The sequence below is a fragment of the Sus scrofa genome, chromosome 11 (genome assembly GCF_054392235.1).
Source record: "Sus scrofa isolate SSC_HxYL_T2T_F1_AM1 chromosome 11, Sscrofa_HxYL_maternal_Yorkshire_Landrace_v2.0, whole genome shotgun sequence".
Lineage (NCBI taxonomy): Eukaryota > Metazoa > Chordata > Mammalia > Artiodactyla > Suidae > Sus > Sus scrofa.
The window spans coordinates 12,932,534-12,956,570 of record NC_139393.1 but is presented as its reverse complement, the minus strand read 5'-3'; the positions used below and the strand labels follow the sequence as shown (position 1 = coordinate 12,956,570).

The following is a 24,037-nucleotide window of genomic DNA, read 5'->3' as shown; positions in this document are numbered from 1 at the left end:
TAGGTCTCTTGTGGCTCTTTGAGATGCAAACAGATCTAGTGCCTGAAAAACAGGTCTCCATATTTACTGCTACCAGAGTTCATCCTCACTTCACCTCTGCAGACTCACCCTCCATGCCGTAGTGGGCAGTTTTCTGGCAGCACCTCTGGGAACCTCCCTGCTATAGAAATAATGACGGCTAATGTTTACATAGTGCTTACTGTGAACCAGTAGTGTAAGTGCTGTTCATAGATGAACTCGTTTTAATCTCAACATTCTTAGGAGGTGTATATGCCATTAGTCCTTATTTCACAGAATAGGAGACTGAGGCCTAGAGATGTTAAGTAACTTTTCCAAGATAGAAGGGAACAGTATGAAAGCAGGGCTCACCCACATGCCTCCAAGAAGGGACCTACATAGTACAGTGACTGCTAGGCCGGTCTTAAACAGGTAGATGGGAAAAGACAAATGGTTTTTATAGATTTCTTCTGGTTCCAGCTGCTTATCAAATTTTTATTACAATTCTATTGGATTGATGGTTGGTAGAAAATTTCTTGTTACTAGCAGAATAGATCAACAATCCTAGATTTTGGTGATAGTGTGGACTTTTGTCTTTTTCATTGTCTTCACATCTAAGCTAAGCAAAGGTAGGCTTATCAGGTAAGTCTACAAAATAATGCTATGCTTAAATGGAAATTAGTTCTGTGGTCTATTCTTGCCAAAATCAAGACTAGGTGTTTTTAAACAGACTTCCTAATGGATTTCGTCATTTTGTGTTTTAGTAACAGAAATGCTTAAAAGAAAACATTTTATTGATTTCTGAATAGCTTTTTTTCTTCAAAAATTTTTTTTCTATTCACAATATAAAGATCCAAATGGGATTTCCTGTTGTGGCACATCGGAAACGAATCCAACTAGTATCCATGAGTATGCGGATTCGATCCCGGGCCTCACTCAGTGGGTCAGGGGTCCACTGTTGCCATGAGCTGTGGTGTAAGTCGCAGATGTGGCTTGGGTCCCTTGCTGCTATGGCTGTGGCATAGGCCAGCAGCTGTAGCTCCAATTTGATCCCTAGCCTGGGAACTTGCATATACCGCAGGTGTGGGCCTAAAAAGGAAAAAAAAAAAAAAAAATATATATATATATATATATATATATATGTATGTATATCCAGGAAGATGAATTTTTAAAAAATTAACACAGATCAGAAGAAAAATAGAAATCCCAAATAATGTCTTTAAATGTATGCTATGTGAAAAAAAAAAGCCATATGTAAAGAAACAGTTTGATCAACCAGGAGACTACTCATTGAGGAAGAAGTGGCTAGTGGGGGAAAGTGTTCTCTCTCCAATCCCCACCCCCTCCTAATCTATTCTGTTGGAATTCAGAAGACAAATTCGTTAGCTAAGAGCAAACTGCCCGAGTGCTAATTGAAGACTTCCCTTAGCTCCAGCATTTATCTTGCGAACCATTTTATAGTTTATTTGATACAAACTGTTCAGTATAGCAACCATAGGTTAGTTTTGTCAATTTTAATAATATAATAGCCAGTTATTTCACCAGCAAAAGCAAGCTTATTAGGAATAGCCAGAGGAACTGCAATTTGAGATAGGTGAACTATGGCGGATCACGAAACAATCCAGAGGACAGGGACTGGAAACTTGTTTTATAGAGAAAAGGAGGAGGTTAAGAAGGGTCGCAATAATCAGGGAGTCCAGCGGAGGAAGCTGGGAGTCTTATAAAGTATGAAAGCTTCTCATTGACTAGGCTGACGACTCAGTTTTCTTCCTGCAGGATACTAAAGGAGAGGCACCTTCCTGTCCTAGACAGACGTTTCTCGCTGTTAAGAGCAACTGAGGACTTATGGCAGGGTGTGTGAGCTCCTCCTACAGGCCTGCCCTGACTCCAGTTTTAGATGCGGTTTCTTCAATTCCAGTTTCTAACATTTTCCCCATAAATTATCAGTTTTCCAGGAATCTCCAGTAAGCAGCAATAACACATACTCAAATGTGCTTTTTATGCTCCCGCCCCCAATCTTTGTTTCCTTTTATAGGTACATGACCAATAGCATTTACTGACCACTCTGGGTCACTTTTCTCAGCAGTAAAAAGGCAGTAAACAGAACAAAGGAACTCCACCAGACTCCTTGAGCTGATTTCTGTTAGAAAACATGGTCCCATTGCTCACACTTCTCAAGTTTGTTCAACGGATGGAACATGTACCAGAGAAGTCAGAGGTAAAGTGAGCTGCATCTTTGGACCGGAGCCACGGATGGAACTAAAGCACAGGTAAGCCAAGAGTAGACTGCAAAGTTTGCAATTACAAATACAATCATGAAATTTCAAGTTGCAGTTGGGGCAGCTTTCAGCTAGGTCCGCAGACAGCTGCCAGATTTGCCAGAATTCAAAGACAATCTGAACTGAAGGCTCAAACAATCAGAATTCTAGTACCTTCTTTAGAGTCCTCCTCCCCAGACTCTCCGAGCCAAAGCCTGGGGGCTTGGTTAACTTAAGCAAAGAAAGGCACAGCTGTTCTGGGATCCAGCCCTTCCCTAACGAGGGCTATGAGCAACGTGAACGGCGGACATGTGTCGGGGTTTAAGCAAAGCAGCCAAGGCCAACAGCCCTCGACACCTTATCCTCAGGCACGCAGGCCACGCACACTCCCCCTGCCATCTTGGGCAAGGCTTGCCCCCTCCGCGGGTTTGGGAGAAGGATGGACGCCGCGGCCCACAGGACTTGCGAAGGAGTTTGGAGGTGTCCCGAGCACAAGCAGCCCTCCTCGCGTTTAAGCCGCTCTGGGCAGCCCAGCCTGTGTCCCGCCCCCACCGCCGTCCTGTGACGTCATCCGGAGGCGCCGGGATGCGACCGTGAGGCAGGTCGCCCTGACAACGGCCTGACCAAGTTTGGCCTCTCCCAGCTTCTGGGTGTTCCCTGAGGTTTAGCGTTGGGAGCCGGTCGAGGGAAAGGTGTGGGTGGCTTCTGATCTAACACTATGGAGGAGGGACGAAGCGACACCTTCGACGGTGTGAGCACCGACCGCCTTAAATTGGAGTTACTAGAAGAAATCCACCTGAAGTGAGTTGGGGGGGCGCACTCCCGTCGGGTGTAGGGTTCACGTCCGCGCCTGCGCCTGTTGGTGCCCCGTGGTTCACGGCCAAAGCCACTGAGGCTGATGTGACACCTGCAGTGTGATTAATACCTAGGCAAAAGTAGTGACATCAGGAAGCAGTCAGTGTTTTATAGCAAAGATTCCTTTACCTCTTGCATTTGCTATTAGAATAGGTTTTGAGCTAGGATGTCCTGCCTTCAGGATCAAGCCAAATGGAGTGCCCTGTGTGCATATACTACATGATGCTGAAATATCAGTTTGCTGTTAATGGTCCACTAATTTCAGGGTTTCTGTTTCAGATTCAAAAGGTTGAAATATCATGCTTCTCTTTCATCCCTTTAGAAGAGCTTAAGAATTTGGTGACATTTTGTAAAAATGAAGCCCCTACTATATATAGTTCTTAAAATACTCAGTATTAATACTTTTTACTGGAGGATCTCCGTTGCCCTGAACTGTGGTGTAGGTCGCAGACGCGGCTCAGATCCCGCGTTGCTGTGGCGGTAGCGTAGGCCGGCGGCTGCAGCTCCAATTAGATCCTTAGCCTGGGAACCTCCATGTGCCACCGGTGCGGCCCTAAAAAAGACAAAAAACAAACTAACAAACAAACAAACAAAAAAAACTTACTACTAAGTCTTTGAAACTTTTAAATATTTTTAAAAAGAAGCCCACAACCACACCATCAGGCTCCAGGAGAGCTAGATTCTTCTGTCCCTATGACTTCTTGCTTTTTTTCTCTATTATAGCCCCACCACGCTCTTTTAACTGTTCAGTTATTTCTTGATCTGGTACTCAACTGTAAGCACTCTGAGGCCAGGTTCTGTATTCCCTGAAGCAACAGAGTATAGGAACCAATACTTTAGAGAAATCCTGTATAAATTCAAATCCTAGCTCTTATTACACAGCAACTACATGGTCTTGGGCAAGTTAATGAACCTCTTAAGTCTAAGTTTGGTGTAGAAACCATTATCTCACACATAGGGTTGTTGCCAGGACTAAGTGAAATGTATGTTAAGTACTTAGCATTGGCTTGCAATCAACATTCAGGGGAAGTTAGCTCCTACTATTGCTGATGATCTGTTTGTGTACCGTAGTATCTTCAGCCTTAGTTTAATACTTTTAACATAATAGACATTCAAAAATATGTATTGAATATATGACTCTGACATCATATTTTGATAACAAATATGCTATTTACTGATGTCCTAAATAGATAATCTCTGGAATGCTATTTGTGTGTGTGTGTGCGTTTTAAGTGTTTCTTTTTTCCTCTTTGTTTCAGGTTATCAGTTGTTACCCATTGCCCTATTTCTTTCCTTCTTCCTTTCTTTCTTTCTTTCTTTCTTTCTTTCTTCCTTCCTTCCTTCCTTCCTTCCTTATTTCTTTCCTTCTTCCTTTCTTTCTTTCTTTCTTTCTTTCTTTCTTTCTTCCTTCCTTCCTTCCTTCCTTCCTTCCTTTCTTTCTTTCTTTCTTCCTTTCTTTCTTTCTTCCTTTCTTCCTTTCTTCCTTTCTTTCTTTCTTTCTTCCTTTCTTTCTTTCTTCCTTTCTTCCTTTCTTCCTTTCTTTCTTTCTTTCTTTCTTCCTTTCTTTCTTTCTTCCTTTCTTTCTTCCTTCCTTCCTTTCTTTCTTTCTTTCTTCCTTTCTTTCTTCCTTTCTTCCTTTCTTTCTTTCTTCCTTTCTTTCTTTCTTTCTTCCTTCCTTTCTTTCTTTCTTCCTTTCTTTCTTTCTTTCTTTCTTTTTCTTTCTTCCTTTCTTCCTTTCGTCCTTCCTTTCTTCCTTTCTTCCTTTCTTCCTTTCTTCCTTTCTTTCTTTCTTTCTTTCTTTCTTTCTTTCTTTCTTTCTTTCCATGTGTGTGTATGTGTGTCTTTTTAGGGCTGCACCCTCAGCCTATAGAAAGTCCCAGGCTAGGGGTTGAATCAGAGCCATAGCCTCTGGCCTACGCCACCACCATAGCAACACCTGGATCCAAGTTGCATCTGTGATCTACACTGCAACTTGCAGCAATGCCAGATCCTTAACCCGCTGAGCAAGGCCAGGGATCCAGCCCACATTTTCATGGATACTAGTTGATTCTTAACCCGCTGAGCCACAATGGGAGCTCCGCTATTCCTTGTATAATAATTTGCAGCTCATTTGCTGGGCTTTGAGAAACTAGATAATCAACTTCTTGGGGTAAAAGTTAAGAGTAAAGGGTTTTTAGTGGTTAGTTGTGGGAGGCTTTGAGCTTTAGTTCATATTAATGTCCTTCTGGACCTGAGTTATCAAAAGCCTGCACTTGCCTGGCTCCTGATTCTCAACCAGGACTTCAGTAGGTTTCATTATAAGTTTTTCTTGAAATAATGGTGGGCTACTATGTATTATTCTTTTCATGTTATTTTTAATTGAATAATTAACAAAATGTGTTTAATAATAGGGATATTGTCCAACTCTCAGTGCTTGAAATAGAACACAAGGTAGCAGAACTGGAAGCCAAACTCAGTACTGATGATGAAGGTATATAACTAAATATTTTTATTTGTAACTCTTGTGTAGTTATTGTTCATTTTATCAAGATACCTATAGTATGTTAAATTGCATATTTGGAATAATAGTGCCAATGTTTCAGTATTGCTCTTTGGCAGCGTTAATAATAATTTAATATAGAGGCTTTAAAAACTGGTATTTCGGAGTGCCCAACCTGTTACTTCATAATTATTCATCTACTTATAAATTCAAAATGTTCACTCTTCAATTAGTAAAACCTTTGTTACATGAGACCAACACATTATTTCCTAAGTAGATAATAAAATACCACAAGATTTCTGTTAACTGAGGTTAATACTCTTCATGCTAAATGCTAGTTTTAGGGTATAATGTTAAAGTTTTTATCTAGGTTTTGGCTGTTTGTGTTAGAAGACTGGGGGATGGGAAGGTGAGTGTTTCACACACACACACACATATCACACTCACCTAGATACAGGTGCATACCCGTGTATCCATAAAAGTTATAATGTATCCCGGACATTAATTCATTATACAAGTGTTGACTGAGATCCTGTCATACATTAACACTTTGGATGAAAGACCTTTCTTTTCTCTTTTTTAAAGAGGTTCACTAATTATTGGGAAGAAGTGTCAAACTAAAATATGAATGTGAGAGGTGATGTAAGTTTTGTATTAGGAGAAATGGAAACTCAGGCAAGGGAAACATAACAGAACTCGGATGAGGGCAAAGGAGGCAGTGCTTGAACTGAATGCTACAGAAGAGTAGGAATTTATTAGGGCTGTCGGGTGATCTTTGGTTCTTAAAAAAAACTCATACTTCTCTCTGCTTCTGTTGGGGAAGCCACGAACAAATGGATTAGTAGCCGTCTGACAGATAAAACGCTACTGTTCATAATACCAAGTGCTCTGTTAAAGCTTCTTTGGAGAACACTGCATAGCCTGAGGCCTGAAGTAGCTTCCTACATCTTCATGTCTATGACTTTGATAAAACTGATTCTCTGCGGCAGACTGAGCACACTTACTAAGTAGTTGCACTAGCAAGGCTGGCTGGAATTTCCTCATCAATCTAACTCTAGACAAAACAGTCATGCTCACAGGTACAATCGCAATGCAATAACTATGCCCCTCATAAAGCCTGAGCCCAGAAAGCTGTATTATCCACAGCCTTTCTCACAGAGAGGACCTGGTATGTGGGTATAAAGAGAACAGGTGAAATGGTAGGCGAGAAAGTTCTTTCCTCAGTGGGTCAAGCTAAAGCCTAAGGCAAAGGACAGAAACGTTTATCCCTTTTCCAACATCAACTAAGGCCAGGGACTGTGTCAGGTGTAGTGTTTATTACTATCCTGTTTATGGAAAAATGAAATTTAGGAATTTAAATAAGTTGCTAAGGTCACATAGCCAGGGAGTGACAGAGCCATGATTTCATCCTAGGTCATCTACCACTACCGCCATCACCATGGCAACTGTTGTCACCCCCATCAGCTCTCAGTAGTTCTGGCTCTCTACTGATGCGTAACCAACCACTCTATTATTTAAGGGCGTAAACAACAAATTATCTCTCACAAGTCTGTAATTGACTGGGTTCATCAGGGAGCTTCTTAATTGGGGTCTTAGGTGATTGCAGTGAGATACAGTCTGGTGCTCAGTCATCTGGAGGTTCGGCTGAGCTGGACATTCTCAGATCGCTCACCCACATGGTGGGCAACTCATACTGAGTGTTGGCTGGGAGCTCAGCTGGGGCTGCCCATCAGAAATGCCTTCACCTGGTTCTTGTAGCTTTTGTGTCTCACAGCATGGTACCCAAGAGCAAGCATTCCAAAAGGCACAGTGACAGAAATTGCCAGGCCAGTTAAGGGTGACTTCCAGAACTGGCAGTGCCATTTACCCATATTCTATTGGTCAAAACTTACATGTTCAAGGGGATGGAGAAGTCAAATCTGCTTTTCAAGGTCACAGTACAGAACATGTGGGAGCATTAAACATAATGCCTTTTGAGGAAGACTCTTAAGTAACTGATAAAACGGAGCCTAGATTGTAATGAGAATGTGACAGGAGATGAGGTTAAGTTTTATGAAGAAGACAAATGAAGACTAGTCTTTAACATGCTGCTAATGAATTTGTATTTATGCTGAAGGCAATGGGGTTTTATTGAAGGTTTTTAAAAATAAATTCACTACTGTTTAGTATTATAAAAAAGATGCACAAGTGACAACTATGGCTACACCTCTTTTGGTAATTCTTTCACACTTTCCACTCTCTCCTCCCCATTCTCACTCTCAGCTCATGAGCTTACCTTCCTCTTTCAAAGAGAAGTGGGGAGCAATCTGAAGAGGATTTCCACATGTTTCTATCCAGTCAGCCCCCAGTTGCCTGCATGTTTGCACATCCTCTTCCCTCTCTCCTGTTTCTCTGCACGCTCTGTCCTTACTCTCACCCAAGGCTAATCCTTCGCCTTGTGCAGTAGATCCCACCTGCTCTCACCTCCTCAGCAACATCACTCCAGTGATTCACTGTCCTCTCTCTTTCCTGCACCAGCTGTGTTCCTGGTTCCACTGGATCATCCCCAATGGCATTCAAACACGCCAGATTTATTTTATCTAAAAAAATGAATGGCAAACCTCCTTTGGTCTCACATTTCCCCTTCTGCTGCTATCCTCTTGCAGCTTTCACTCCTCTGTGTTCAGCAAAACTCTTCAAAAGAGCAATTTTCTACTTCCACTCTATCTTTATTCCTGTTTAATAAGAACAGGACCTGATTTGTTACTGGATTAATTTTTAGGCAAAACAGCAAAACAACCAATTTCAGAGGGCTTCACATTCCTGTAGTGGCCTTTTGAAGTCTTTTAGGATTCATAGGAAACCATAAACAGACAGAGTGGTTTATGTTTTAAGTGAATCTGAATTTTGCTATCTTAAAGCTCAGTGACAAGACAAAGAACAGGAAAGAAAATATCCAAGTGGCTTTTTGAGTAAGAAGAGTCAGTGTTGGTATAGAGCTTGAAGTACATTTTTAAAAATTCAAACCTCACAGCTACTCTTTGAAAAAAAGTATTACTTCTTACAGATGAAAAACTGAGATCCGGGGATTCTAAATGTCTTTCTGAAGGCTTCAGAGGTGGGGAGGGTTCTGCAGTTTGTATTCAGGCATTTTGGCATCAGATCCCACACTGTTAGCCTCTCCTTCTTTCCACTTTAGTGTCCTAAGTTTGCTGCTCAAGCTTTTTCATCTAAAGAAGAGAACCTTGGTTTCCTGAGGCTCTGGAGTGTTGCTCATCTACACCTAGAAATGGGCCGCATTTGCCCAGCACAAGCACGGACTTGGACTCACTTTAATCAGAAGTTTTACCGAGTTTCCATCGTGGCTTAGTGGTAGTGAACCTGACTAGGATTCATGAGGATGCAGGTTCAATCTCTGGCCTTGCTCAGTGGGTCAAGGATCTGGTGTTGCCATGAACTGTGCTGTAGGTTGCAGACGCAGATGTGGCTCAGATCCCGCGTGGCTGTGGTGTAGGCTGGCATGTACAGCTCTGATTTGACCCCATAGCTCTGGGAACTTCGATATGCCTCAGGTGTGGCCTTAAAAAAAAAAAAAAATTTACGTACAATCAACTGAAACTTCTCTTGTCAGGGTCACTAGTGATGACTATGAATTTCCAAAATCCGGTGTCACGTCTCAGTCTTCATCTTGACTTATCAGCAGCATCACTGCAGTTGGTCACCCTCATCCTTGAAACTGTTTGCTTGGCTTCTGGGACACTGCACTCTCTTGGTATTCTTCGTACCTACTGGCCACTCCTCATTTCTCTTCATCTTCAGCAGTTCTAAAAACTTGGAGTGCCCCAGGGCTCAGCCCTCCGACTCTTCTGTGATGCATGCACCCACTGCTTATGGGGGTCTCCTCTGGTCACAAGGTATGAAGCACCATTGCATACTGACCTTACCCAGACTTCCATCTCCATCCCGCCCTCTCCTTTGAGCTCCTTTTGAGTCTTCATTTGTAGGCTGGTTTCTAGTTCAAAACTCTTTGGCTGTTAAGTAATTTATTAATAGATCAAATAGTTTTTAAAAACTCATCTTAGTAAATGCTGAAAAATGTTTCGATAAAATTCAATTTGTTTGCCTATTTAAAAAAAAGTTCTAATTATCTCAAACTTGTGTAATACTTAATGATGAAACATTGGAAGCATTCCCATTCCTGGAAAAAAGCAAAGATGCCTCCTGCCACCATTAAAATTTAATATTGTTTTGAACATTCCAATTAAGCAATATAACATGAAATATAACTAAGAGCTATAGCAGTTAGATAGGAAGAAATAAAATTATATTTTGCAACTTTTATAATTTGATATCCAGAACTTTCCAGGGGATCAATTGTAAAATGAGTTTATTAGCGAAAAATTAGAAAATGATTGGATACAGTACTGGAAGAAATTTCTATTTAAAAAAATTTCAGCAGTAATCAATTAGAAAGTAGTGTTTTTAACGATTGCACCAACAGTTCTATCCTAAGTCTTAAAATATCTGAATATCCTTGATAAGAAATATTGACACATATGAAGATATAGCAGAAGACTATAAGGGAGTAATAACCGTAAAGCCAGACTTCTCGCCTTGTTCAACATAGGGGATTTCGTTTTGGAGAAAAACCCTCAAAGAAAGTGAAATTGGGAAATTTATTAATAGGCTTTATAAGCGGGACATAGACTTTTCCTATATAGGAGAACTGGATGTTATACATGTGCTCATCCTCATGTAATTAATTTACTGATATGTAATATTTATTAAAACACAGCGCTTTCTTTCCCTTGACTTCAGTAACTGACTCTGAAGTTAACTGGATGAATAAACAGGGATTACTGATAAGAAACCGTGGAGGTCAGGAGATTCCTCCAAGATGTAAGAAAACTATCATTAAAACATGAAACAAATCAGCGGAACAGAAGATAGTGCATTCGTTTGCTAGAGCTTTCAAACAAGGCACCAAAGGCAGCCTGGGTTAAACCACAGAAATTTATTCTCTCACAGTTCTGGAGACTAGAAGTCCCAGATCATGATGTTGGCGAGGGCAGTTCTTCTTGGCTTGTAGATGGCCCTTTTCTTCCGTGTCTCCACGTGGTCTTCCCTCTGGACCTGCTTGTTCCCTAATCTCTTCTTGTAAGGAGCTCAGTCATGTTGGATTAGGGCCAATTATGGGACCTCATTCAACCTTAATGACTTCTTTAAATGTCCTGTCTCTGAAGACAGTCACATATGAGTACGGAGAGGGGCGTTTTAGGACTTCAACATATGAATGTGGGGAGAGGCAGGAGGGGACATAGTTTAGCCCACAACAGAACAGAAACAAATTCTAGTTTGTGAAATCATTATAATACCGTGAAATTCAGGTCCAGCTTATTAAGTTAATTAATCTTTTTTTTTTGTCAGGTAGTCTTTCAGCTATCTGTGAAAAAAGGAAGAAACCATTTTATTTATGAAACTTGTAGGAAACAGGTTATTATAAAAACTGCACCATACAAAATAGGAAGGTACCAAATGATCATTGCTTTAGTATGCTTGGGCTGGGCTCGTTAATATTCTCTTATTTTGGAGTTCCCATCGTGGCTCAGCATGTTAATGAATCTGACTAGTATCCATGAGGACGAGGGTTCTTCGTTCCCTGGCCTCAGTGAGTTAAGGATCCAGCATTTCTGTGAGCTGTGGTATAGGTTGCAGGTGGCTCAGATCCCACACTGTGGCTGTGATGTAGGTTGGCAGCTGCAGCTCAGATTTGACCACTAGCCTGGGAATCTCCATATGCCACAGATGTGGCCATGAAAAAAAAAAATATATATATATATAGTCATTTTACAACGTCTTTTCAGGTTAATGTAATCCCATCACTGAGGATCGTTATAAATACAGTGAACCATGCAAACAGTGCAAACATGAAAGTCCATGTAGGGTCAAGAGTCAGTCAATTCAACTGTTCTTTTTAACACCTTTAAATTATTATTTGGTATAGTTTTAGTTGGGATTTGTTTTGATTTTGTGAACATGCTATCCACCTCTTTTTGGAAAAAAAAAAATCCATATCTGAAAGATAGGCGTGCATCTAAATAATATTGTCTTGCTTCCTCTTTGAAGGTCAACTCACAAAACTGACAATGAATCAAATTTCTAGAATTTTTCTTTTTCTTTCTTTCTTTCTTTTTTTTTTTTTTTTCTGTCTTTTTAGGGCCACACCCATAGCACATGGAGGTTGCCAGGCTAGGAGGGTTGAATTAGAGCTGCAGCCACTGGCCTACACCACAGCCACAGCAACGCAGGATTCTAGGATGCTAACCGTGTCTGCAAACTACACCACAACTCACAGCAACACTGGATCCTTAACCCACTGAGCAAGGCCAGGGATTGAACCTGCATCCTCGTGGATGCTGCTGGTCAGATTCATTTCCACTGAGCCATAACGGGATCTCCAAATTTTTCGATTTTTGGTTTGCTTTGCATTATAGTGGTTCTAGCCAAGGTCCCACTTTGAGACTGCAAAGCAGTTTGGTTTTTTTTCCTTTTGAAAGTCAGTGCTTGGTTTTTTGGTTTGTGTCTAGAGGTGTTGCACAAGCAGTGGTTTCATGGAGTTACTGCTCAGGGTAATTTTTTCCCCCGAGAGACACAAATGTGTCTGCTAAATTTTTATCCTCATAATAATAAAGGTTTGTTATAAGTATGTCTTAGTCCTTTATAGGTCGACGGTTGTGATCATCTTCTTTGGTGTCACCTTTCTGTGGCCCTCTAATGACAGCACCACATCTGTCACTTTGGCTGGTTTCAGATGGCTCTGACCATCCCTCAGCATCAAGATTATTCCAGAAGCTTGCTATTTTCAACTGCCAGTCTTATTCCTAGTTGAAAGCATAATATAAACATTATTACATTTAAAGACAGATAAAACTTTTTTTTTTAATTTTTGCCAAAATTGCAAACTTGAGTATTTTCAGTACTTTTGGTTTATCACAGAACAAAGTGTGGTAGGGACAGTAAAACTCAGTGTGGTCCTTTTCTAGAAAAAGAAAACAGTTGATAAGTAGGAAGTTGACCAGATTTGGGGGAACCAATACTATTACATGGAAACAAAAATTTTATTAATCTCCAGTTTTGTGAGCCTCCATCTACTTGTTAAGCATTTGGACTAATGACTTTGGACTTGAGTTTGGGAAGGCATTCCTCTCCCTCTCTTTGGGAGACTATGTTTGCTTAGAGATGAGAGGGAGGGCAGGGTTGAGGTGGTTGGAATGGTGTGAGCTAATAAGTCTTTCTGCTTAGATTCCTCCATCAGCTGTTACATAGCAGATATTGTCCCATATTTGTAAAGAGCATTTAAAGTTTAGAAATACGCCACCTTTTTTCTCTCTACAAAGTGTGACTTTGAAGACTCTAAATAAATACATAAATACAAAATAAAAAATGTAGCTTTGGGCCTTAAAAGGAGGTCTTAATTCTAAGCTGTGTCCTTCCCCCTTTCCCAGAGCAATTAGACAGATATGTTGACCCCATAGCCAAGGGACTTGGTGAAAGAAAACTGCTTATGGGTAAGAGAAGATGCTTGACTAGGTGGCCAAATGTAAACAGTGTCACCATAGCACAGCAGTTAAGGGGAACGCTTTTGGAGCTCCTGGTGCAACAGGATCAGTGGCCTCTTGGGAGCACTGGGACATTGGTTCGATCCCAGCCCTGGCACAGTGGGTTAGAATCCAACATTGCTGCAGCTGCAGCTTAGTTCATGGCTGTGGCTTGGATCGGATCCCTGGCCCAGGAGTTCCATATGCCACGGGACAGCCAAAAAAAAAAGGGACACACTTACAAGTCTGGAACAAACTAGCTTGAAATCCCAGTTCCCCATTTATTACCTTTGTCATGTTAATAATGTTATTTGACATCTCTGAGCCTTGGTTTCCTCATCTGTAAAATGGGTAACTAAGTTTTTGTAAATAAGGATTAAATTAGTTAGTATATTAAGGCGTTGTGTCCTTTTAACATAGCAGACACATAATTGGTAGTTGTTAAATGGACTTTGGAATTCTTTTGCAAAGGGAAAAAAATGGATGTGACATTGGATGGGAGGCTAATACTGCTTAGGCTGTAGTATATGGATAATTCAAGTTCTGAGGAAAGAAATGTATTCCTGAAATTTCCTCTAATGAAATTGCTGATAAGGATACACAAGAGAAGAAGGTGGGGAGGGAGAAGACCAGGCATCACAGTAGTGACACTAAGGTTGCACTGGGTGGAAATCTGTGAGTCTGGTGTCTGCAGAGACCCTAACAGAGGCATTAGGTCAGTGACTTTCTCACTAACACTCTGGTTCTTGTGTTAGTGATGAAGTCCAGCATAGTAACAGAGCAGGGCTGAGCTGATTCGTGTTGTTTTCATGAATAATTGAAAGGTGGTCAGGTGATCTTGATCCCCGCCCCCCTTCACTCAGGTGGTGAATGGAAAACCCGTTACGAGACACAGCTTGAACTGAATGATCAACTAGAAAAGCAAATTGTTTCCCTCAAAGAGAAATTGGAGAAAATCTGTGGAACTCCTTCAGGTACAGAAGCAACTGTATATATGTTTATAAGTTGAGTTAAAACTGATAAAACCAAAAAAAAAAAAAACCTGATAAAACCTTAATTGCTTATATTTGCTTTATTATAGACAGATTGTCTTCTATTCAAGTCTATGAACAGATGCCAGTGGTGAGTAAAAGATGGTTAAACAAAAGGAATAATTGAAGGAAATTATATATATATATATATATATATTTCCCCACTGATTCTAAACAGAAGTTTGAAGACTGTGGCAAGGTCCAAATAAAATACTTTGTTCAGGGGAGCTGTTCCTAGGATGTAAGGAATCCCATCAACGAGGCCTTCAGCCAGGTGTCTTCTTTATAAAGCCGGGCAGGGATTCTGTCTGTACCAACAACACACAGGTAAAAGGATCTCAGTGGTCCAGCTTGGAGGAGACCTGAGCGTGTCCTTGCACCCTTAAGGAGCCTCTTTAACCCAGAAATACCTCTCTCAGACCCATCTCTAAAACAGTTCCTTTCTAGTTCCTCTGGTATATACACACACGCAGGCACAGATAGACACACGTTCACCTGCATTCATGCACACACATAATATGTGTAAAAATCTTAGCAGCAGAGAACCTGTAAAACTGCCTGGGCTGCTTTACCTGCTAGTCAGTTTTAATCTAATAGATACATTTATGTTTTATACTTTACAAAGCACTTTGATTTTTTTTTCATCCATTCAAATATTTGTCCTTTAAAATGTAGAAGAGGCCCAAATTATGACTTATGCTGAACTCTTACTGGATTTTTATTTCAAAAATACCCAGAAAAACATGGAAATCTTGTAAAAAAAATTTAGAGTATTATGTATAGAAATAAAAACTCAATACTCAGCTGAATTGGCGGGACTTAACATTATACTACTGCTAATAATAACTTGTCCTTCATTAAACATATATATCAATACAAATTAATTTCATGTATGTTATTTCAATCCTGAAACAATCCCATGACATAAAACTTAAAATTTAATATTATTCCTTTCAATACATGTAATTCTAAGCTGAAAGAGATGGAGTTGGTTTATCAATTTCACACGGTGTGGAAATGTGGAGTCAGATTCTCTCCCTCTTAAACCTGTGCCCTTTAACTCTGCCTCACCAACAGCCCTTTGGTACCGCTGATCAGAAATGATGTTTTCTTAGTAGCTGCAAGTAGAGCACTGAGCTGCCTGTGGTGCTCACAGAAGACCTGAGCATTTACAGAGTGTGCTCTTTGAATCACGGCAAACCTTTAGTGAAAGATACCAAAAAATCTTGTATTTTTGTTAATGAACTGAGGAGAAATAAACTGTTTTGCATACCTCTCTGTTATTTGTAACCCAGAAATGTGTATGTCTTGGAAAGTCAGGAAAATAACATGTGTTTGTTTTTAATTGCAAAAGTAGTAGTTTTTTTCTTCTGCCATGGAGTCATGTCACCATCTTGTGGTGTTAGAAATTACTGCAAGCTAAGGGTTGTTTGAAGCTAGGTGTTTCTTAACTGTAGGTAGAATTTTACTGCTACCTACAGAATATATAATACTCTGGCTTCCTGCTTCTTGATAACCCATCCCTGATCCCAGCTCAAAACTTGGGCCATCTAGTCTCATGAAGACCAGCAACAAGTGCTTCTGTGACATAAGAAAAGACTTTATGGCGCCTTTAAGATGCATTTAATCAGCTTTCTCCCTGCTGCCTCAGACTCTGTAATATGTTCATGTTAACAAAAAAAAAAATACACTTATTCCCCTTGAACAAAATGTGATTCTCTAAGAGGTTTAGATCTGGAGGCAGAGAATTATATGTCTCTTCAGTAAAGGAGAAAAGAAATATTAGAAGAACCAAAAGTGGGGCTACATACTAACATATGGGGAAAATAGCGAAAGATACTGAGATTTCAGAGTCTAAGGAACTGGTCCTCTGTATTCTCTGGGCAGATGCCCTGAGTATTGGGGGTTTTTCTTACACTGCGGAATCTGGGAAGAGTTTTCAGAGCAGGGATGAGGGATCTAGCCAGAGAGTTAGTGATGAAAGTAGCCAACTACTGACCAAAAAGCACTGGGATCCAGCAATCCTATGACCAGTCAAGAAATCGCTCTTATCTAAGCACAAAAGAGGTAGTCTTCTTCTTTATATAAAAACAATATTTGCGAGATTCAGACATGCCTTGTTTTGTGTAATGCAAACATTTTTGACTTTCTGTTAGGTTGATAATTAGGGAAAAGGGTTTAAATTAGTTGTTTCTATGAGCTAGAGTATGAATTCAAACACTGTTTGTAAATTGACTGATTCTGTATCCTTGCTGTAGATTGCTCAGTCTTTAGGAGTAACACATATATGTAAGAAACTGATTAGCTTGAATACTAATTTTAAGTAACTTTGAATTGCAGGTTTGCTTATGAGCTTAAAAGAGTAAGGTATTTGGGGGCTTTTTCCTCATGTAACAGGAAGTGTTGAAGGTATGCGGTGCAGGGTTGGTGTGGTGGTTCTCACGCCTTCAGCAATCCGGACGCCTCCTGGCTTTCACTCTGCCATCCTTTAGTGTGTGGCTTTGTCCCCCTGCTCACAAGAGGGCGTCTCGCCTGCTTCACATTTTCATTCAAGGAGAGATGTAGGTGAAGGGAAAAGGGCGAAGGTGAAGGCCAGTCAAGTCAGCTTTCTATTAAAGAGCAGCAGCGAGCAATTTCGCTTTCTATCTCATTGGGTAGAACTGTATCAGACGGCAACCATATTTCCAAGAAAGCCTGGGAGATGTAGTGTTTTAACTGAGCATCATGGGACAAAGGGGAGAATGGATACTGGGTGTGCAATTAACTCTATCCACCACACAAACTGTCTTCCACATTTCATTTTAAAGTAATATATGTTTATTTATTATTACTTGGAAAGTAAAAAAGGAAGAAAAATATTACAAACATGACTACTGTTGTCTTCTTAGTAGTTTTTGTATGTATATATATTGACTAAGAAGGACAGCTCAAGGAGTTCCCTGGTGGCCTGGCAGTGAAGGATTTAGTATTGTTACTATGTGGCTCAAGTTCCATCCCTGGCCTGGGAATGTATGCAGACACAGCCAAAACCAAACCAAACCAAAACAAAACAAATTCAATAAATAAAACAGCAAAAAAGAAAAAACAAAGGAACAAAAAAAAGACTACACTTAAAAATATATATATATATATAAATTATATATATATATATAATATATATATAATTGTAACCTTATTTCAAGGGCAATTTTGTATTCTCTCTCTCTCTTTTTTTGGCCACATCCATAGCATGCAGAAGTTCCTGGACCAGGGATCAAGCCCATGCCACAGCAGTGACAATGCTGGATCCTTTAACTGCTAGGTCACCAAAGAACTCCCATCTATTTTATATTAATCACAGACAAATCAATTATTTTTTATATTATATTTTCTTCATGTACATTTTTAAGGGCTATACTATATTCCAATGTTCATTTGCTTTCCCCTGTAGTTTAACAGGTTAGGTTATCTCTGGTTTCAGTTTTGAATACAACAAAACCCACAGCGGATAGTATGGTAAAAATATGTTCTACTGTTTTCAAATTTTCAGATTTTTGTCGCTGTTCGGCTTTAGATGTTTTAATGATAATAATTTATATAGTCTGGGCAAGGCTATCATGGATTTGATATAAGCCATTCCAGTTTATTTTTAAATGCTTTTCTACATATATTGTGTCTAAAAAAAATTCATATAAAAATAACATACTACATAACATTCTTCTATTTTTTTTATTCTATTGTTGTTAATACCTAAAGATCTAGTAAATTTTATCTGCTATAAATGTTCCGTTTTATATATATATATATATCCTAATTTATTTGTGTATTCACCTATTTCAATACATTGGAAATTTTTCAAAATCTTGGGGTGACAAGCATTGCCAAGGTAAACATCCTCATAAATGTCTTCTGGTACAGAGGGTCCTCTGGGCTTGGCTCACTTTGCTCCAGGGGCTAAAGAGTAGATAATTTCAGCCTTACAGGTCACCGATCTCCCCTGCAACTACTCAGCTCGCTGTTGTGGATCCATAGACAATACCGAAAAGATAAGTGGGCCTGTGTTCAAACACATCTTCCCTTACAAAAACAGCCTGCGGCTGGATTTGGTCTCCAGGCTGTAGTTGGCTGGCACTGATTTTAGGGCAATAGCCCTTAAACTTTGGGAGGTAACAGAATCACCTCGAGAACTTCATAAAAATACCAAGTCCAGCCCCATCCGTTATCCAGCTTGCCACCTCTGTGGTCTGTAACAACTCTCAGGAAACTCAAATACACACCAAAGTTTGAGTGCTGCTCTAGCACACTTATAGGAGAGGTTTTAGATCATGCGAAATGCACATGTTCAAATGAAAATAAAGTCTGGGAGTTCCCGTCGTGGCGCAGTGGTTAACGAATCTGACTGGGAACCATGAGGTTGCAGGTTCGGTCCCTGCCCTTGCTCAGTGGGTTAACGATCTGGCGTTGCCGTGAGCTGTGGTGTAGGTTGCAGACGTTGCTCAGATCCTGCGTTGCTGTGGCTCTGGCATAGGCTGGTGGCTATGGCTCCGATTAGACCCCTAGCCTGGAAACTTCCATATGCTGCGGGAGCGGCCCAAGAAATAGCAAAAAGACAAAAAAAAAAAAAAAAAAAGAAAGAAAATAAAGTCTGGATTAATCGTACCAAAGACACCCCAGCTCAGTATGTCTGGAAACAGAAGTGATGGGAGATGAGCCTGGAAATATATGACAAGCTAACAAAGGATTTTGATCCATGTTAGGGGGTGTGACCTTTTGTATGTGATGGGAAGCTATTGATAGATTTTATAGAGAATTCAAAGTCCTCCCCTACCCCACACCCCAGGATTCCCCAAGGGTGGGTGAAACCTGAGGCGGGGAAACCAAGTAGGATGCCCTTGTACTAACGGAAGTAAGGGAAGGTGTTTTTCAGCTTGGAGGGTGGTATTTAGGGACAGAACAGATTGAAGAGATATTTAGGAATGGGGATTCCATGAATATTTGGATACTGGGGTGAGAGTGGGAGAGGATTTAAGGACAGTCAGGCTTGAATAACTATGGATTACAATGAGCAGGACTCTAGAAATCAGAACTAGTGGGGCTATTAGGAAAACTTCAGTGTTGTGTGTGTTACGCAGATAACAGTGGTCACTAAGCAGCTGGAAACAGTTTTAGACTATAGAACATTGTCTCTCTGAAAATGGAGACCGTGGAGTCATCAGTGTTGCTTGAAGTCGTGAAAGTGTAAGAGATTGCTCAGGCAAAAATATCGAGTCTGACAAATAGGACGGAGCCTTGAACCCTGGGGAATACTGCGATTGAAGATAAGTCACAGAGGAAAACTATCAAAAAAGGATGAGGGGGAGACCAGGCAAGAGTGGCCTCCCAGGAGCCGAGGGGAAGAAGGGCTGCGCGCGCCCGCAGAGGCGTGTTCTCCAGGAAGCTGCCTGCGCTGCCCGTGCAGGGTAGGGTGAAGCACACGGCCCGTTATTCACAAACGAAGGAAGGAAGCAGGTGCTGAGCAGAAGAGAGGATGCTGGGAGAAAAAGTGGTGTGGGGTGGGGGGGGGAGAAAATGGATCCAGTGTAACCTCTTTTCCCTGGAAACCCTGGAAACCGGGCTTTTGGAGTTAGACTGTTCTGGTTCAGATTCAGACTGTGGGACGTGAAGGAAGTAATTTCGTCTCTGAGGCTTAATTTCCTCATCTGTAAAATGAGGAAAGGTTGCCATGAAAACTGCTAAAGATGAGTAAAGCAACCAGCATAGTGCCTGACAGAGCGAGCAGCATGCATGCTCGTTCCCTTCCTTCACCTGATAAAGAAGTAAAATTTCACTAAAACAAGTCTGTTGTGAAATTAACCTTAATCCATTTGGAAGGACTAAGGGCAAAGGCGAGGCCCAGAAATGTGCAGTCTGAATTATTGACCTCTGCTGTTACACAAGTTGTGAATCTTCTTGTACTTTCTTAAAGCTATCGTAGAATTTTGTGTTTCTTCATACCCCACCCAGAAAGCAGGGGCTTCCACAGGGTTTTAATCTTTTGATAAAAAGCACAGAACCTTTGGAGTTCCCTGGTGGCTCAGTGGGTTAAGGATCTGGCATTGTCACAGCTGTGGCTCAGGTCACAGTGGTGGCACAGGTTTGATCTCTGGCCCCAGAACCTCCACATGCTGGTGGTTACACCAAAATAAACAAACAAACAAGATAAATAAATAAAAATAAATAAATAAATAAAAATGAGCTATCTGGGTGTACAGTTGCTTCTAGCCCTTCTGTTTGTGTCCCCCAGAAAAAGAACCTAGAGCCTCCCCAATGTTCTAAGAATTTCCAGGTGTGTGCTGCCCTGGAAGATGAGAACTGTTTAACTGTTTTAAGGTTCCAGATAATTAAAAGTTAAGGCTAATTAGACTGTTTCATCTCCGATGAGCAATAGCTGTTTCTCAGGTTCTGACCTGTTCCTTTGGCCTCTTCATTAATCTCCAGTCAGGTAGTTGGGTGAAGGCGCTAAGGATGCTGAGTTCTTTATCAGCGTGGTGGCTCCCACTGTGCAGCCCAGCAATATTCTGAGTCAGCATCCCGAGCTTTCCTGTTACTCCTAACACTAGCCTGTCTCCTTTCCTAGATGAGCGTGTTTAGGCCAAGTCAACCTTAGTACCTTTGACACAAGCAGGAAAGATGATTAGCACCTCTGCTTTCCAGTTTCCCAGCTGTCCAGCCCTGCCACATCCTTAGTTGCTGGTCAGTCTGTCAAGTTTTGGTTCTTTAATTTTCAAACTCTATAAGAATCAAGTGATAATTTATTGAAAGTGTACATTCTGGGCTTGCTTCATCAGTAGGGTAAAGCCTGGAGATTGATAATGTTAGCAGGCATCTAAATAGGTTCTATTGGAGTTCCTGTCGTGGTGCAGTGGTTAACGAATCCGACTAGGAACCATGAGTTTGTGGGTTCGATCCTTGGCCTTGCTCAGTGGGTTAAGGATCTGGCGTTGCCGTGAGCTGTGGTGTAGGTCGCAGACGCGACTCGGATCCTGCGTTGGCGGTGGCTCTGGTGTAAGGCCAGCAGCAACAGCTCTGATTAGACCCCTAGCCTGGAAACCTCCATATGCCACGAGAAGTGGCCCTAGAAAAGGCAAAAAGACAAAAAATTAAAAAATAAGTAGGTTCTATTACAGAGCACATTTTGGGGGGAAAAAATTTAGAGAATTTATACCCCCAGAGAATGATGTGCAAGAGAGCCTTTCTTATGACAAGTGTTAGTATAAAGTCTTTTATCATTAAGTTCCACCATTTCCCTGTGTCCAACTCTATCGCAAAGTGGAAATCCTGGGCCTTGAGTCAGCTGGAATGATAAAAAAAAAAAAATTATCCCTTATCTCAGTCTGTTTGGGCTGCTATGAAAAAAAAAAAAAAAAACAAAAAAAAAACAAAAAACAAAAAACAAAAAAACAGACTGGGTGGCTTGTAAACAACAGAAATGTATTTGTCACAGTTCTAGAGGCTGAGATGTCCAGGATTATGATGCCAGTGGATTCAGTGTTTTGTGAGGGCTTTCTGGTTCGGAGACAGTGCCTTTTGCTGTGTCCACGCGTGGGGGAAGGTGTGAAGGGCTGTGTGGGGTCTGTCTTGTAAGAACATCAATCCTGCTCATGACGGCTCCGCTCGCATGACCTAAGCATCTCCCAAAGGCCTCGTCTCCCGAGGCCATGACATCAGGCATTGGGATTTCAGTGTATGAACTTAGGGGTGGAGGGAGACACTAAAATTCAGACCATAGCACTCCTGTTCCTCTCTGCATCTCGTTTTCCCGTCAGTGCACTCTCTGCTGTTTTCCTCCACACCCAGACAGCTTGGCCCTTCAAGGAAACCTCTCACCAGCACCCATGTTCTGTCCATCAGACAGTTAGAGCGTAGATCCTTCTAAAACCAACAAGACTAGCCGGTGGTGGGAGGCATGAGAGAGGAGGTGTAGAAACAGAAAGACATTCTTTAGGAAGATTTTAGTCTCACCTCAAATGTTCTCTGCAAGACTCCTGGTCAATTTGTAGAAAATTAATTCATAGAAAGCCAATTTGCCGACATCTAAATCCTTTAATGCGTGCTTATAAATATAATCCTAAGGCGTTCAAAGGAAGGTTCAATTTGTTAAAAACTAAGTCTGTTGAATCAATATGAGGTATTCTGTCATAAGTATCACCGGATGTGTGTTCTCCCCAAAGATCAGAATGGTTAATTTGGAGATAGATATAGGCTCAACTCAGAGAAAAGTGAACACATTTTGTATATAAATGTAATAACAGTGGTGTCCACAAGGGGGTACCCGGCATTTAAGCCTGCAGAAGGCTGCGCTCATTCATTGTTCCAACTGCCTTCACTGAGAAGTACCACATATCCGGGAGCTGTGATTAATTACATTCTCGGTTTTTCTCTTGTAAGCATTCAATAGAAGGGTTTTTTAACTTGTAGATTTTATGTGTTCTTTAGTATAGCAATTACCATTGTTTTAAAAAATAGATGGTAATAGAGCTTACTTTCTACTTGGAATAAAGGAAAGGGGCTTTAAAAAAAAAGTATATTTGATTTTAGCTATGTAAATATTATCCTGAAATTTCTTATTCTTATCCTTTTGTTTCAATCTCCTGTTGGAAGGTGACTTTTTACAATTAAGACATAAACATATGTGGAGTTCCCGTCGTGGCTCAGTGGTTAACGAATCCGACTACCATGAGGTTGCAGGTTTGATCCCTGGCCTTGCTCAGTGTTAAGGATCCAGTGTTGCCACGAGCTGTGGTGTAGGTCGCAGACACGGCTCAGATCCTGCGTTGCGGTGGCTCTGGTGTAAGGCCAGCAGCAACAGCTCTGATTAGACCCCCTAGCCTGGGAACCTCCATATGCTGAGGGAGCGGCCCTAGAAAGGGAAAAAAAAAAAAAAAAAAGGGACAAAAAGACATAAGCATATGTGAAGTATGCTACAGCTTGAAATGTGAAGAACTGAATAGTTTCAAAAACAACTCTTCTGTGATAGTGGAAGAATTAATTTTGTGTATGTAATTTTTTTTGAGGTTTAATTTCCTGTTGAGTCTTTCATTTAGCTCTAGATTTTGGTACATCTGTCCAGGCTGCACTTTTCTAGTATGTGACCACTGAGTATATAATCAGATAAAACCAGCTCCTTGGGAAGACCAAGAACTTTAAGTTGTGGGTCTCCCAATGAATTGGAAGTAATGGAATGAGAGACTTTGTGCCTTTGATAAAATCATCTTTAAAATACTAGTTCTGGAGTAGTGGCCCAGCAGAAACAAATCCAACTAGGAACCATGAGGTTGCAGGTTCGATCCCTGGCCTCACCCAGTGGGTTAAGGATCTGGTGTTGCCATGAGCTGTGGTGTAGATTGCAGACACTGCTGGGATCTGACGTTGCTGTGGCTGTGGTACAGGCTGGCAGCTATAGTTCCGATTAGACCCCTAGCCTGGGAACCTCCATATGCTGTGGGTGCAGACCTAAAAAAAAAAAAAAAAAGGCATAAAATAAAATACTAGTTTATTTACTAATTCTACATTACTATTTTACTAGTTCAGTAAAATAAATAATCCAAATCTAAAATGAACCTTAAAGTTATTGAAGTGTGATTTTATAATTTTAAAGGATTTCTGATGTGTATAATAACTTATAAATGAAATCACAAATATCTTGCTTTTAATAGTCCAGGGTATTTAATGACTAATACAGTTTTCACAAAATTAAAAATGTGTTCTCATTTTCTCTCAAGGCAATTTTTAAAGTTAATTAATGAATCAATTTTTTTTTGAGCAGTCTTAGATTCACAACAAAATTGAGAGGAAGGTACAGAGATTTCCCACACATGCAAT

At 40.7% G+C, this 24,037-nt stretch overlaps 1 protein-coding gene across 9 annotated transcripts in view; it reads left to right on the top strand.

The window, feature by feature from the left end:
- Nucleotides 1-2,865: 2,865 nt before the first annotated feature.
- Nucleotides 2,866-24,037, top strand: part of CCDC169 (coiled-coil domain containing 169) — a 45,234-nt gene continuing 24,062 nt past the window's right edge. For 6 of the 9 annotated variants that reach the window (XR_014819287.1, XR_014819288.1, XM_084981563.1 and 3 more), the window contains exons 1-4: nucleotides 2,866-3,056; nucleotides 5,501-5,580; nucleotides 14,030-14,140; nucleotides 14,248-14,288. Coding sequence is in view for 7 of the 9 variants with exons in the window: in XM_084981563.1 (XP_084837689.1) it covers nucleotides 2,974-3,056; nucleotides 5,501-5,580; nucleotides 14,030-14,140; nucleotides 14,248-14,288 (315 nt within the window). In the remaining 2 variants the exon portion in view is untranslated. The remainder of the gene's footprint in view (nucleotides 3,057-5,500; nucleotides 5,581-14,029; nucleotides 14,141-14,247; nucleotides 14,289-24,037) is intronic. The other 3 variants (XM_084981565.1, XM_084981564.1, XM_084981562.1) reach the window with 1 other exon arrangement.